Genomic DNA, 15,527 nt, shown 5'->3' with positions numbered 1-15,527 from the left:
TTTGTGTTTTAAAAGTTGTGTGATTTTACATGTGAAGAAATGCATTTGTTGTTGTTTGCTTAGATCATATCGGTACAATGCCATTTAAACCTTTTGAGAAGTATTGTTTTGTGAAAGAATAGAGCAAAGATTGATACATCATTCCTTAATTACTCTGTTATAGTTGTAAGGTAGCCATATTGTCTAGTTTTCAACTGGGTAGAAAGAAAAAACAAACTATCAGGTAAAGTTGCATGGAAGTTGAGTCAAGGTTCAAGGGTCCCGCATATCACAGCTCCATAGCCCAGGCAGACATTTTGTTATAAGACAATAAATTACACACAAATATTACCTATTTCAAAGCTTCCATCAACGATGCCAACTATAGAAGAGGGAAGGTCAAATCTTCTTTCAATCTGGGTGATAGAGCTTTTCATATAACTTCCCGAAAGGGCTTTGGCAAAGTAACTGAAGGAGAGTGCTATTAAGAAAATCTGAAGAAGCAATAAATAAATGAAAACATAATTAATTAATAAAACTGCTAATAAAACATCAAGGTTCTCTGAAAATTACAAATCATCAAATATTTGTCTCACAATAAAATGTCACCAGATTAACATATAGGCCCTCATTATGACATCAGCGGTCTTTTCCCAAGACCACCGATGCCATGGGCGCTAGAAATCTGGCAGTAGCAATGCTGGTGGGTGAGGCACCTGGGCGGTGCTACCACCTGCACCACCCCACCACAAGGACGCAGCCAGCTGCATTATGGCCATTCATATGGCCTGGCGGTGTCCTGCTGGTGGGGCACTGCTGGCGGCAGCAGCACCCCTTCCCATTCCCTGCTGGACAACCTCCTCGAAGAAGGTAAGTCGGGCGTCCGTCAGGGGGGTAGAGGGTGGGGGCTGTTGTGTGTGAGTGTGTGGTGTCTGCATGTGTGTATGAATGTGTGTGTGCGTGTGAGTATGTGTCTGTGAATGTTGGTGTATGCGTGGTTGTATGCATGTGAGTGAATGCATGTATAAATGTTACAGTGAGTGCGTGTCTGCATGTCAGTGTGTATGCATCTGAGCATGTGTGAGTGAATGTGTGTATGGATGAGTGTGAGTAAATGCGTGTATGGAAGTGGTGGTGCATGTGTCGTGCGTGTGGGTGTGTGTGTGCATGATGGGAGGGGCAGGAGGTGGGGGCAAGTGGTTGGTGGGTTGCTGTGAATCTAGGGCAGTGGGGGGTTAGGTGATTGCTGTGGGGGTGGGGGAAGGAATTCCCTGTCACTGGTAGCCCTACCGCAATGGTTTTCATGGCAGGGGTACCACCGTGAAAACCATGGTGGTAGGCTGGCTCATTATACCGCTGGCAGTCATGTGTGGACCGCTGGGTCGGAGATGCACATACCATGGTGGTATGAGTGGTGATGTGGCGGGTAGGCTGCAGCCAACCTGCCACACTTATAATGTGGCAGTATACACCACAAGCCTGTTGGCGGTGATACCACCACATTAACCTTCGCGGTCAAAAGACCACCAGGGTTAAAATGAGGGCCTATGACTTTAACCATGTAAATATAAAGAAAGTGCAAATTATTATTTATGTTCCTTAAAAAAAGATATGGGGCTATATGAAATGCTCAGCAACAAATTGAGTGGAAATAAATGTATGTATGAAAAGCTGTGAAACACACTTGTTTGTATTGAGTCTAGCCTTTTGTAGGTCTTGCTAACCAGACAGCTTTAGTTTTAGCTGTCTGTATGTTTACCAAGACATGAAAATGACTAGACTAAATTCAAAGAAGTGTGTTTCACAGCCTAATGTACATAAATGTGTTTCCATCGAGTTGTTTCTGATCATGGCCCTTCATGTCATTAATGCTCAAGTAATATCAAGCTTTGTCACTGGCTGGAGGACCATGGCATTTTGTAGACAGTTATATTGGTGTACATTAGTATTCTCATTACATTTTGATAATAGCTTCTAAGTATCTCAAGATTGTCATTTTCCGGCTCCTACCCCATCATTCTTGTCTTGCTCTGAGCCTATTGAATCCACCATTGTCCCCCCTGCCTCCTTATCCTGTCATAGATCTTTAAAACTGAGAACAACTACACCTTTATCCCTTATAGGAAACAGCCAGAGATCTATTCCCGTCCAGAAATCTGCTCCATCTCCTCCATCTGTTGCCATTGTTCCTTTTATGTTTACCTACATGACACACTAAAGGGTGTCCTCACATTGCGAGTGCTGTGGTGGAAGACTATTGGACCTCTAATAACAGCAAAGTATAGCAGCCTAATTCAACAGACCTGTAGTATTGGCTTAAGGGACTAGAATTTCCTATGGGAAAGACTCTTGTGCATGAACGGTAGGACCTCAAGTGCCTACCTAATGTACCATAGATTAAACCAGGAAAACGATGATTTCAGCTTTTCAAAGACATACAGCACTGTTCTTTAAAATAGAAACACCTGTTTTCGGCTCACATGCTTATTACACATGCATTTTCACGAATTTCTAGTTTCATAGCAATCTGTGCTACATTTTCTGACATACTAAATAGTTTCATCAACTATTATAACTAGAAACTAGTCAAATATTTTTAATGTATTTTTAGTAGTTAATTATGTGACTTTTGATTCAGTCACAACTAATTGTTGGATTTACGCTCTTTGTCACAATGATTTAACCCCCTGTTATCCAGAAAGAGGCAAGATATAGGTGAGAAATGAGAAGAAAGAGGCAAGGTAAAGGTGAGAAACAAGTGGAAAGAGGCAAAATAAAGGTGAACAATGAGCAGAAAGAGGCAAAATAAAGGTCAGAAACCAGCAGAAAGAGACAAAATAAAGTTCAGAAATTAGCAGCACGAGGCACAATAGAGGTAAAAAACCAGCAGCTAGAGGCAAAATAAACGTGAGAAATGAGCAGAAAGATGAATAATAATGGTGAGAAACGAGCATAAATAGGCAAAATAAAGGTCAGCAATGACCAGAAAGAGGCAAAGACTGTAAAAAACAAGCAGAAATGAGCAGAATAAATGGTGAGAAATTAGTAGAAAGAGGCAGAATAAAGGTCACCAACGAGCAGAAAGAGGCCTCAAAGAGGTCAGAACCAGCAGCAAGAGGCACAATAAAGATAAGAAGTGAGCAGAAAGAGGCAAAATAAAGGTCAGAAACAAGCAGAGAGAGGCAACCCACTCACAGACCTCCTCAAACAGTAATGCCCCCACTCACACATCCACATAGAGACTCATGCAACCCCTCACAGACCAACTCAGACACCCACGCACCCACTGACAGACCCACTGAGGTATTCATGCACACACTCACATATCCACTTAGAGACTGATGCATGTGTGGTTGGGTGTTTATAGGGGGTTTGTCACAGGGCCTGGCCGCTGGTCAGGCCCCACAGCCAATCCCCACTGCGCATGGCTGAAGCGTGGGGATTGAGTTGTTATAGGGGTTTGGCCGCAGGACCTAGCAGCAGGCTACCAACCCCCTTGTGCACAGCCAAAGGCTATGTGTGGTGCGAGGTTGGGTAGTTATAGCAGGTTGACAGCAATGACTGGCAAGTCCACCTCACCTCATCTCATACTACCAGTCCTGCAATAATTAAAATTACTTTATGGTTACAGGGACATTATAGTTCAGAAATATAATTTAAAAAAAACAGAAATTCACTTACAAAACAAAGGTTACAGGAACGTTAGAGTTAGGAAATAGAATTTAGAAAAAAACCATAGAAATCAATTTAAAAAAACAAAGGTTACAGAGACGTTATAGTTAGGCTCACGTTTTAAACGTATAAAACCATATAAATTTACCAGTTATAGTTAGAGTTACCTCAAGTAACTAAAACGTGTGTCCTAAGGTAACTAAAACTCAACCCCCCTGCCATGCACATTTTTGTCATCAAACATTTTACAGCAAATATTACATTGACATTACCAATGATGTTATCAAAGATGGCATGAGTGCCGTACTTTGTGGGGTAATTAGCAGTGCATGGTGAGGGCCTGAGTTATAGTTACCTTAGGGCATGAGTTATAGTTACTTGAGGTAACTCTAACTAAAACTGGTGAATTTCTATGGTTTTGTACCTTTAAAATTTGATGAATCTTCCCAAAAAAGTGTTGAGTAGGTTCTTGCTGTGCCTAGACAATTTTGGAACGATCCGCCAAGCACAGACTGAGAAAAAGGGGGGTCCAAAAAAATTTGTATATGCTAATTCCCATAGGCTCTTTAGACACACCTGAAACCCTAACCACTGGACAGAATTACAAAAAAATTGGCAAAAAGGTAGCTTTTGGTCCACAGATCACCCTTTTTTATTTGGTGTAAACCCATTCAGCAGTTTTTGAGATATTAAAGGGAAAGGAAATTTGCATATCTTAGGGCCACAGATCCACAGAGATCTCCTGCAGAGATCTGATTGGCTGTCAATACTTCAAACAAGAAGTGTTGGCAGGCATTGTGGGACATTCAGTAAGGTTAGGTTATTTTTCTTCATAACAAGAGTACAGTAAAGTGGACTAAGCACAACCTTGCATTATTTTTTATTCTATCATTCCCTCTTACTTTCTGATGCTTCTGGGCACTTTCTCTCAGCCTAGCCAACTAGCAGATTGAACTTTTATTTGCAAAATAAATCTGTCATTTCCAAAATGACCATAACCAGTCAATGAAAGGAAACAAAATTGTTGCAGGAAAATGTACACTGCAGATCAGGACAGCCCATTCCTAGAAGCAGATATAGGCACTGTGTTTATAAAGCTTAAATTAAATTCTATTTTCTCACTGGCTGGATCAGAACTTTTGTTGTCTATTTTGCAGGTGGGCTTTACCGAGAAAGGTGTTTGCCGGAAGCCTGTCTTTGTAACTGGAATAGACTTGGTGCCCTCATGCCATTTTTAGGGAGTTGTCAAGGTGTCTCGGATCCTGAGTGTGATGTTGGTTTCCAGATACATCTTAGCAGGATGTAAACTGTCAAACACCTGAAGATGACAGTGCCAATCCCTGCTTCAGTCACAAAATGTGTGATTCTGGGCAAATCACACTACATTCTTGTGCCTAGTTATTTTTATTTAAAGTATTCAGAAGAGCTGAGAAAGAGATAAGGCCATCATTGGCCAGTGCTTTCACCAGCTCTAGAGGGGAGCAGGGTATAACATTTTGGTGGGCCCCATAACCCAATAATTTTAACAACCGTGGAAGAATGAAAGGCTAAGTGGCTATGTCAGTATTAAAATCTGTGATTTATAGGCTGCATACGGCCTTTCTTCTATGCACATTAAGTTTCCCATGGATATTTACTGAAAAGGGGCAATTTCTGGTGGGAGAAAGCTAAATTAAAGCCAATTTTGGTGTTACAAATCAAGATGCCTGTCTGAATCGGGTCCGTTGACATGTATGACCAAATTAATCCATCAAACTATATCCGCTGCACAGAAAAATAGTGTACTTAGAAACAGGTGCGTAACTAGCAGTGAGTGCTGTCGCTCTCTCTCTCTCTCTCTCTATATATATATATATATATATATATATATATATATATATATATATATATATACACACATATATATGTATGTATAGTTAGGAGATAAATTTAGTTAGGAAATAGAATTTAATAGAAATTAAAAAAACATACAAAATCACTTTAAAAAAAAAGGTTACAGGGACATTATAGTTAGGTTCACATTTTACTCACACAAAACGATAGAGATTCATCAGTTATAGTTATGGTTATCTTGACTAGTATCCTGTAGTAGCCAGTGCAACCTAAAAAGGATATCACTTCAGGGGGGTTCCCTAGGCAGGATGGTCTGGATTTTGACCTGAAGGGGCTGCATCTTGCTTCCACTGACCTGGTAACCTAAGTGAAACATGAATCCCTACCCTATATGGCTCTTACTGGCCTTGCAGGGCATGAAACACTTCCTGGTGTTGGAATAGGTGGTCGTCTCAAGTGGAGTTAAAGACAGCAATATTGTGTAAATAGGTATAACTGAAATCCTCTATCCCGGCAAGGAGCCAGTCTCTCCTTAGCCCCCTCAGTTGAGGCAATCACCTTACACCCTGACAACAAGTCAAATGTACTTAGGAACTTAGCAGCTGTTAACCGATCGATGAGCTAATCACCTTGGGATATGTGATGAGCATCAGTCTTAGTGACTGAGTTGAGCCCTTGGTATTCCACACAATGCAGAAGTTTGGTTGTGGCATCTGGTTTGGACGCCTTGGGTACCAGGACCACAGGGCTGGACCAAGGGGTGTTTGTTTAAAGCCCCTAACTCTAACATTTTGGATACCTAAGCCCGTATTTATACTTTTTGACGCTAAACTGCGCTAACGCAGTTTAGCGCCAAAAAGTTTTGTGCCAGCTAACGCCATTCTGAAGCGCCATGCGGGCGCCGTATTTATTGAATGGCGTTAGCCGGCGCTAGCAGACCGGCGCTGCCTGGTGTGCGTGGAAAAAAACCACGTACACCAGGCAGCGCCGGCGTTGGGGAAAATGGCGTTAGGGCGTCTTAAAATGGTGCAAGTCAGGTTGACGCCCAAAAATCGCCTCCACCCGATTTGCGCCATTTTTAACGACGCCCAGACGCCATTTACATGACTCCTGTCTTAGTAAAGACAGGAGTCATGCCCCCTTGCCCAATGGCCATGCCCAGGGGACTTGTGTCCCCTGGGCATGGTCAATGGGCATTGAGGCATGTAGGGGGGCACAAATCAGGCCCCCCTATGCCAAAAAAAAATATTAAAAAAATAAAAAATTATACTTACCTGAACTTACCTGAATGTCCCTGGGATGGGTCCCTCCATCTTTGGGTGTCCTCCTGGGGTGGGCAAGGGTGGCAGGGGGGGTCCCTGGGGGCATGGGAGGGCAGCTGTGGGCTCATTTTGAGCCCACAGGTCCCTTAACGCCTGCCCTGACCCAGGCGTTAAAAAGAGGCGCAAATGCGGGGTTTTTTGCCCCGCCCACTCCCGGGCGTGATTTTTGCCCGGGAGTATAAATACGAAGCATTTGCGTCGCAGTCATTTTTTTAGACGGGAACGCCTACCTTGCATCTCATTAACGCAAGGAAGGCGTTCACACAAAAAAATGACGCTCTTTCCTCATACTTTGGCGCTAGACGCGTCTAACGCCAAAGTATAAATATGGCGTTAGTTTTGCGCCGAATTTGCGTCGAAAAAAACGACGCAAATTCGGCACAAACGGAGTATAAATATGCCCCCTAATCCTTAATATTGGCCTTCACTTTGTCAGACAGAGTACATTTTATTTTACAGGCATGCTGTCCCCTCTGTCGATATCATGGGTGCACCAAGTGGGAAGCCCTGGTTTAAGGGAGAACAGTAATACAAACTGCCCCAGCAAGTGGTAACAGTCCCTCTATTGCTCAGGGGTCAGGGTAGGGGTGAGAACAATTCTTTCCACTGCCTCATTTTCCTCCTTGGAAGATAAGAAGTCAGGGAGATGATTAATCTCCTCTTACACCCTATCATCTGTCATCTGGAGTATGGTTACCCTGGACCTTTCAAAGTGAGGCTTAAAACACTTTATATGCAGGACCCTTAAGGGGTTCCAGTGTGCCTTGAGGTCCACCAAGTAGGTGACCTCACCCTTTTGTTACTTGATCTCAAAGGGTCCAGTTTACTGGTTCTTTAGGACCTGGGGCTCCACAGGCTCTACCTGAGTGGCCTTCCAGTCATACCTATGCGTCATCACTTCCTGTCTGGCTTCCAGGTTCTTACTGGCTTCCTTCCAGAAGTGCTTCATCTGAGAGCTGAGTGCCAACATGGAGCTCACTACATCCTGAGAGGGTTTCTGGGGAGCTTGCTCCCACTCCACTTTGACAAGACTGAGAGGTCCACACACAGGGTGAGCAGACAGAAGTTGAAAGGCTCTGAGACATACTCCGTTCTGAGGCACGTCACTGTGGGCAAAAACAAGACATGGCAAAAGGATGTCTCACTTATGCCTCATGTGTTATGGTTGGCTCATACTGATGCCCTTCTGGGTCTTGTTGAACTTTTCAAGAGGTCTATTTGTCAGGTGGTGGTGTGGTGTGGACTACTTGTAGGTTACCCCACACTTATCCCACATGGAGTTCATGTAGGCAGACATGAAACTGGTACCATGGTCTGACACAACTTTTTTGGGGAAGCCCGCAGGTGCTGACACCATCTTCAGAGGAATGGTCTCCGGGTACCAGGTGATGTGGTTCACCAAGACTAGGATGAACCTGTTGTCCAGGACAGTTTTGAGTTCCAAGGTTCCAACAGTATCTGTTCCCACCCTCTCAAAGGGTGTTGTCATTATTGGGAGAAGAAGCAAGGGGCTTTCTGTTTTGCCCCTGACTTCCCTTGGCCTGGCAAATGTGACAGAACCTACAGAAGGCATCTGAGGTTGTTTTTCTCCCAATAAATCCTGCCTCCTGCCTTAGGCCCTCAAGAGTAGGGCAGTCACTTTGGGCTTTGCAGAGTTCTACCAGGATGGCCCTTCTTCAGCTTGCCAGCTCAAATAGGTCCCCAGGGCAGCAATGTCCTCCTTGCAGGTTCCAGGGTGTCACCTTCAGTTTCAGCCTCCTCCTGGATCATGGGAGTTTTAGAGGAAGTTTTCCCACACCACATGCTCTTCCTCGTTTTGGTAGGTAACTGGTCCATTTGTGTAGGTTCTGGGTCCTTATGGGGTATTTGTCTAAAAACAAGTCCAAGTAATGCCTTCTGTTGTGTTTATAAATAAATTTCTTCAGTACATTTTTAGTTCCTTGTACAGGTGTGTGATGATATTGAAATAACTCTTTGAAGAATATGAAATGTATTACTGAAAGTGTAGGTTCACAGTAATTAGGTAGCCACTGCAGCTATTGAAGATTTTATGATGTAGGGGGTTCAACTTTGTACTTCTAGCTTTTTGAAAGTTCCATTTTTATAATTGTGACTTGAAATCAGAATTTACCATTGAAGAGAATTTTAAATTATGATTCATATGAGTGTAAACAGTATATTGCTATTGGGTCCCAATGTAAATTAACCACTTATTAAATGTAATAAGGTGACCTAGTATAACATAGTACTAAGAACTTACAATTAAATTAAATGTGCCAATTAGGTGCAGTCCAATTTTATCTTTTTTTTAGGAGCAGGCACAGGCACTTTAACACTGGTTAAGAGTGGAAAAGTGCACAGAGTCCCACTTCAGCAAAGAGGAGGGGTGAAGGCAAAATGCTTGGGGGAATACAACACCAAGTATGTCAGGTATAACAACTACCTTGTTATTTTAACCTATGGTTAGTTAACAATTATAAATAAAAATAAAAATTTCCCTTGCCAAGATTAGGAAAATCCCACCATTCCTTCCTTCGAACCACACAGTAATAATAATTAAAGCCACAACCTCAGTCAATTAATGCAATAGCCTTCATTATGAACATAATACAAACTCATGGTCTGTCAGCTACTCTAGCACCAGGTACTTGACAAAGTTATGATAGTGAACTAGTGACTCTTTCTCTTCGTTGCTCCCTAATGAGATGAAGTGCAAAATACAAATACTTCTCACTACTGCTGATGGAAATAGTCAAACAGCTAGCTACAAAAAAAGTGTCAAATGACTATAGTGATCTGTAGCAGCAGACAAAAACGCTACAGGCACAATTAGCGATTTCTGTTTGGGCAGTAAGCCCTATAAAATTAAAAGATTAGAACATTGGAACTTTTCTTTGCCATTGAAAATATACTAACACGTAACCAAATGTTTCAGAAGTAGCTCCCATTCCTAACTTTTCAAATGTTTTATTTGAAGTCTGTTATATCCCCAGATTACAATGGTTTTCATCCTTTCTATAATGACGTGTGCAAACATTCAGCCTAGGGATGTTTTGATCTCCTGCCAAACCCATTTTTAAAAGGGTGCCTTAGCCTTTTGCCCACCTCTATTTATCCTATACATGTCTGCTCTGGTGAGACTCATTGATTCCTTTGGTAAAACACTTTTGCATACGCAGGTGACATAAGGATGGATAGAGATCCTCAGCGGTTCTCCGTCCATATGGTAGAAGTTACCAACTGGATGAGAAACAAACTCTCACATTGAACAGAGACAAAACCAAAGTGGTCATCTTTGGTAAACCATCTTTATAGTCTCATATATGGTGGTCATCAAAAGTGGGTACACTGCCAATCACAGCCAACCCCAGTGATAACTAACCCTAGTAAAAAAAGCCAGAAGTCTTGGAATGATAGTTGACTCCAGTTGGACTTTTAATACACATGCTTACCACCACATGCATGTGCCTGATAATTGTAATTTTGAAACATTTACCCACTTCGCCCAACATCCTTGAGGCGTACAATGGTCCGAGTGTTAATAGTCTCCCTGCTGGACTCCCTATTGGTTAGCCTTCAAAAATATCTAAGTCACAACAGCCAGTTTGTTCAGAACACAGCAGCTAGGCTATTTCTTGGACTAAACAGGACATTTACAATCTCAAATCATTTATTTATTGATTTATTTATAATGTTTTGTATAGAGTGAACTTGACCCTTGCAAGAAAAGAGTGCTTTACAAATGGTCAACATACAGGTGGCATAAATAACAAAATAATTAAGAGTGAAAGCCAGGTGAGACTGAGTTTCCAAAGAAATCACCTCCCAGTCGGACAAATAGAAACCATGAGATTACAGCATAAATTTGTTCATCAGTATCATTGTAACTTCTTTCTTAAAAGAGGCTGTTAAAGGATTCATTCGGATTTCAGACGGTAGGGAGTTCCATATTCTAGGAGCAATATCTGGGATGGCTGGTGCCTCTGGATACTCTCAAGTCACCAGACAACTCTAGTTTTTGTGCAAAGTATCTCAGGGTGTTGAAGTGTAAGGCTTTGTGGGTCATGCATGGAATATTTCAATGAATCCTCACCTCATATGGGAGCCAGTTTACTGATTTCACATTAGGCGTGAAGTGAATGTTTCTTTTTGATCCTGTGATGAGCTTAAGGGAAGCATTAAATGAGGCTGTTAATGGTACCAACTTAGATCTGGGCTGAGAGTTGCTCATTCATAATCCAGTCTAGGAGTCATTAGGGCTTGGACAGCTGACTTGAGGTCATCTGTTGGTAGGAAAGGTTTCATTTTTCTTAGAATATACAAAAGGAAGTTCACTCCTTTGGTGGCAGTGCGGATATGCTCCTTCATGATCAAGTTCTTGGCAAGTGTTATTCCCAGAGATCTTGTTTACCCAATAATGTGAGGTACACAGTTAAGAGCTGTTAGTTGTTTAATCCATTCTGTGATATCCAGAAAGTGATTGGGGAGGGCGATTAAGAGGAGTTCCATTTTGCGCGCATTGCGTTTGAGGTGGTTATCAGTTAGCCAATTTTGTTATTTTTGTAATGTTGTTTTGAAAGATCTAATATCTTCTGGGGAAGAGATTTTCAGGTACAGTTGGGTGTCATCAGCATACGGGTGATAGTGAATGTTAAATAACTTCATAAATTGGGTTAGAGGTTCCATGAACAGATTGAAAAGAGTAGGTGAGAGTGTAGACCCCTGTGGGACTCCCAATGTGAGCGGTGTGGGTTTAGATAAGGACATATTTGCCCTGAATCGTTGAGTTCTGTCGTGGAGAAAAGACTTGAACCAGTTAAGGACATCACCCAATAGACCCATCCTATGTTCAAGTAGTTCTAGGAGGTTATCATGTTTGACCATATCAAAGGCTGATAAGAGGGTGAAGAAGATTGGCAAAGTTGTGTATGGACACATCTGAGGCAACTTCATCTGCTGCCAGTGGCAAATAGGAGCACTATCTTTCTTCCATAAAGTGCTTCATGATACAAGAAAGGAAAATGATATGGCCTCACTCTTGTTCACTACATGCCATCACACATTTTGAGGTTCGCACGCCAACATCTTTGTATTCCTAGACAAAAAAAACTACGAACAGGGGGAAGATCTCTTTCAGTAATTATAGCTAGGGCTTGTAACACCATGCTTGTTCTCACTGAGGATGCAAAATAACTTTTAACATTTTCATAGCTATTGAAGACCTACCTTTTTTGCTTAACCCTGTGAGAGTGTTGGTCTGTGTTTCTGTTTCTTTCATCTTATATGAGGAAGCACCTGGATACCTCTTGTTGAGATTTTAGGAATACACTATACAAATGGTCATCAATGCATTCATTCTTTCATTCGTTTGTTAGTCTATCAAGTTCTCAAGTGTAAATATGGAGAATCTATATTTTATTTGGTCTACTTATTGTAACTGGTTTTCATTATCAAACATATCTGATAGTGGACTTATTATTTAACAGTGGAGTGTAATGACGATCCATTTCTCTTTGGCTGAACATATAAAAAACACTAGCTTTAGAAGACAAACCAACAGTTAAATGTAATAAATAAGGTGATAAAATGAGCATTACTGCTCATTGTCACCCCACATACTCAATAGTGTACTTTTGGTTTCCAAATTCAGCCAGAAAATATCAAATTGAGATTTACTTACCTCTAGAGTTAATCATAGTCTGTTGATTCATTATCTACAAGAACGCATCTTAATGTACTCATACTTTTTCAGACTTGTCATCACGGACACTCATCAGGATTGGATCAAGACCATGAGATTTGGAAGCTACAGTTTCTTCATGGAAATTCTATACAAATAGAACATCATGCACCCTTCCCTTGTGCTCCAGATGCCAAAATTCATTCTTCTAGTTCTCATTCTCTAAAACATTATCCTTAAGCTGTCAACTTAATGCTCTTGCTTGGCACATCGGGCTGGCCCTGCCATTCCTAGAATTGTTCATTGTGAATAGCACTTGAAGGTGCATCCCTGAATGTGTGGCCCTATCTGCAGGGTTATCTCTTTGCCTTCACCCTTCTGTCCGGCTCCCTGTGCGTGGATTTCGGTCCTTGCTCTACCAGCTTCACCTTTCAAGGTCCCAGGGACTGGATAGGGCACCACTTGGCAGAGGAAGTCTTTGATAGCCCTGAGACTTCAAAACAGGAGGCAAGCTCAGTCCAAGCCCTTGGAGATTCTTCATAAGCAGGAATATACCACAAAGTCCAGCCTTTATTGCCTTTCTCAGGCAGCAACTGCAGGACAGCCCAACAAAGCACAGTCAAAGGCAGGGGCAGCTCTTCTTCTTGGAAGAGGTTCCTCTTGGTTCCAGAAGCAAATCTTAACATCTGGGGTTTTGGGTCCACTAATTATACCCCTTTTTGCCTTTGAAGTAGGCAAACTTCAACGGAAAGTCTCTGCTGTTCACAAGAGCCTGCCTTGCCCAGTCCTGGCCTGGGACTCACATCGGGGAGTTAGAGACTGCATTGTGTGAGGGCAGGCACAACCCATTCAGGTGTAAGTGAACACTCTTCCCTCCACTCTAGCCCAGATGGTTCATCAGGATATGCAGGCTACCCTTTGTGTCACTGTCTAGAGGGGTTTCACAAACAGTTCAACTGTCAGTCTGACCCAGACAGGGAATACACAAGCAGGCAGAGTCACAGAATGGTTTAAGTAAGAAAATGCCCACTTTCTAAAAGTGGCATTTTCAAACAGACACTTTAAAAAATAACTTTACTGAAAGATGTATTTTTAAATTGTGAGTGCAGAGACCCCAAACTCTAAATCTATATCTGCTCCCAAACGTAAACTGCATTTTAAGGATATTTAAAGGCAGCCCCCATGTTAACCTACGAGAGATACAGGCCTTGCAACTGTGAAAACCGAATTTGGCAGTATTTCCCTGTTAGGACATGTAAAACACATCAGTACATGCCCTACCTTTAATATACATTTTACCCTGCCCAATGGGCTACCTAGGGCATACCTTGGGGTGCCTTACATATATAAAAAGGGAAGGTTTTGCCTGGCAAGTGGGTGCACTTACAAGTCGAATTAGCAGTTTAAAAACAGCACACACAGACACTGCAGTGGCAGATCTGAGCCATGTTTACAGGGCTACTCATGTGGGTGGTATAACCCGTGCTGCTGTCCCACTAGTACCATTTGATTTACAGGCACTAAGCATCTCTAGTGCACTTTACTAGGGACTTACTAGTACCTCAAGTATTCCAATCATGGATAAACCAATCACTAATACAATTTACACAGAGAGCATATGCACTTTAACACTGGTTAGCAGTGGTAAAGTGCCCAGAGTCCTAAAGCCAACAAAAACAGGTCAGAAAATATAGGAGGAAGAAGTCAAAACCTTTGGGGCTACCCTGCTAAAAGGGCCAGGTCCAACAGATTGCATCTGCATACTCAACCCAGTCCACCAGAGTGACTCCAAGGACTAGTTGGCTAGCCTCCTGATCAGAGCCTCAGGGACAGAAAAGGCTCCACATCAACTTGAACCCACCACCTGGACTTTGTCTGCTGTGAGTCCTACCACCCCAAGTAGTGCCACCCCGGTCCTAGACTTTTGAAAGCACGTCTAAAAGTGCACTGCTAACCAATCAGTGGTTCAAGAAGAATCAATGCAATGCATTGGATATACCACTGTGCAAACCATCCCCGACGCGGGACCTTGCAGCTTCTCAGAACCAGTGTGATGCTTCCTCGGTGCAGGACCTCACATCACAGCCCCACAGCTTCCTGGAACTGCCACTGCATGATAGATCCATGGCACAGGATCTTGCATCGCAGCCCCACAGCTCCATAGCTCCACAGAACCTTCGCTGTCTGACACATCCTCGATGCAGTAGCTGACATCCCAGCCCTCAAGCTCTTCGGAAGTATTGCTACTCTCTGCGTCCTCGATACAGGACCTTTCAACGTTTTGCAACCAGGATTTAAGGTACTTTGTTCAGCAGGCCTAACTTGGTCCCTGTATCCATCCCAGGCTCCACTGCGGTTGGCCTGAAGTTGTCACTTTGTCCCATCCAGCACGACCAGATGACCAAAGCTCACACTTTGTGCTTTTAAACACTAATTTTACCTAAATCTTTAAAATTGCATATCTCTGGTTCTATTTATTGGATTTTTGTCATTTTGGTGTCAACTAATTTTGTGTGGGATTTTTCTTGTGTTGTGCTTCCACTTTATTACTGTTTGAAGTGCTGTATAACTACTTTACACATGTCCTCCAAGTTAAGCCTGGTTGCTTTTCTACTAAGCTACCAGAGAGTTAAGCACAGGTTAATTTGGGCTTTCCTTATGTTTCACACTGACAAGAATTTTGATTGCTACTTGTGTAGGGTTTCACCCTCCTCAACAAGTAACCAATTTCTTACAGTCCCCTAAACATCTTGATTCACAAACAGCATTTAAACATGCAATCATAATAGATAAACTGCCAATCACGTACCACATTTAGTACACCGATCAGTTACTCATAACTAGAAACTTAGAATTACGACTTTGATCCTCTTCAGCAAATTATGTATCTGTTCTATGTGCATTAAAACAACCTGTGATACCGGGGAAGAACAGTATAGTAATATTGTCAAATCGTATTTGCAAAATGAAGTAGAAGATAAAAACCCAGAATATGTAATTATGTTATCTGGATGTAGTTTATATACCCTTTATAAGATGGA

The 15,527-nt window shown here is 42.2% G+C and overlaps 1 protein-coding gene across 2 annotated transcripts in view; it reads right to left on the bottom strand.

Moving 5' to 3' along the window:
* Nucleotides 1-15,527, bottom strand: part of LOC138287750 (solute carrier organic anion transporter family member 1C1-like) — a 450,721-nt gene that overhangs the window by 396,840 nt on the left and 38,354 nt on the right. For both annotated transcript variants that reach the window (XM_069228522.1, XM_069228523.1), the window contains exon 3: nucleotides 332-473. In XM_069228522.1, coding sequence (XP_069084623.1) covers nucleotides 332-473 — 142 coding nt within the window. The remainder of the gene's footprint in view (nucleotides 1-331; nucleotides 474-15,527) is intronic.

The sequence above is a fragment of the Pleurodeles waltl genome, chromosome 4_1 (assembly GCF_031143425.1).
Source record: "Pleurodeles waltl isolate 20211129_DDA chromosome 4_1, aPleWal1.hap1.20221129, whole genome shotgun sequence".
Lineage (NCBI taxonomy): Eukaryota > Metazoa > Chordata > Amphibia > Caudata > Salamandridae > Pleurodeles > Pleurodeles waltl.
Note: the sequence above shows the minus strand (reverse complement) of the source record. Positions and strands in the feature narration are given on the sequence as shown.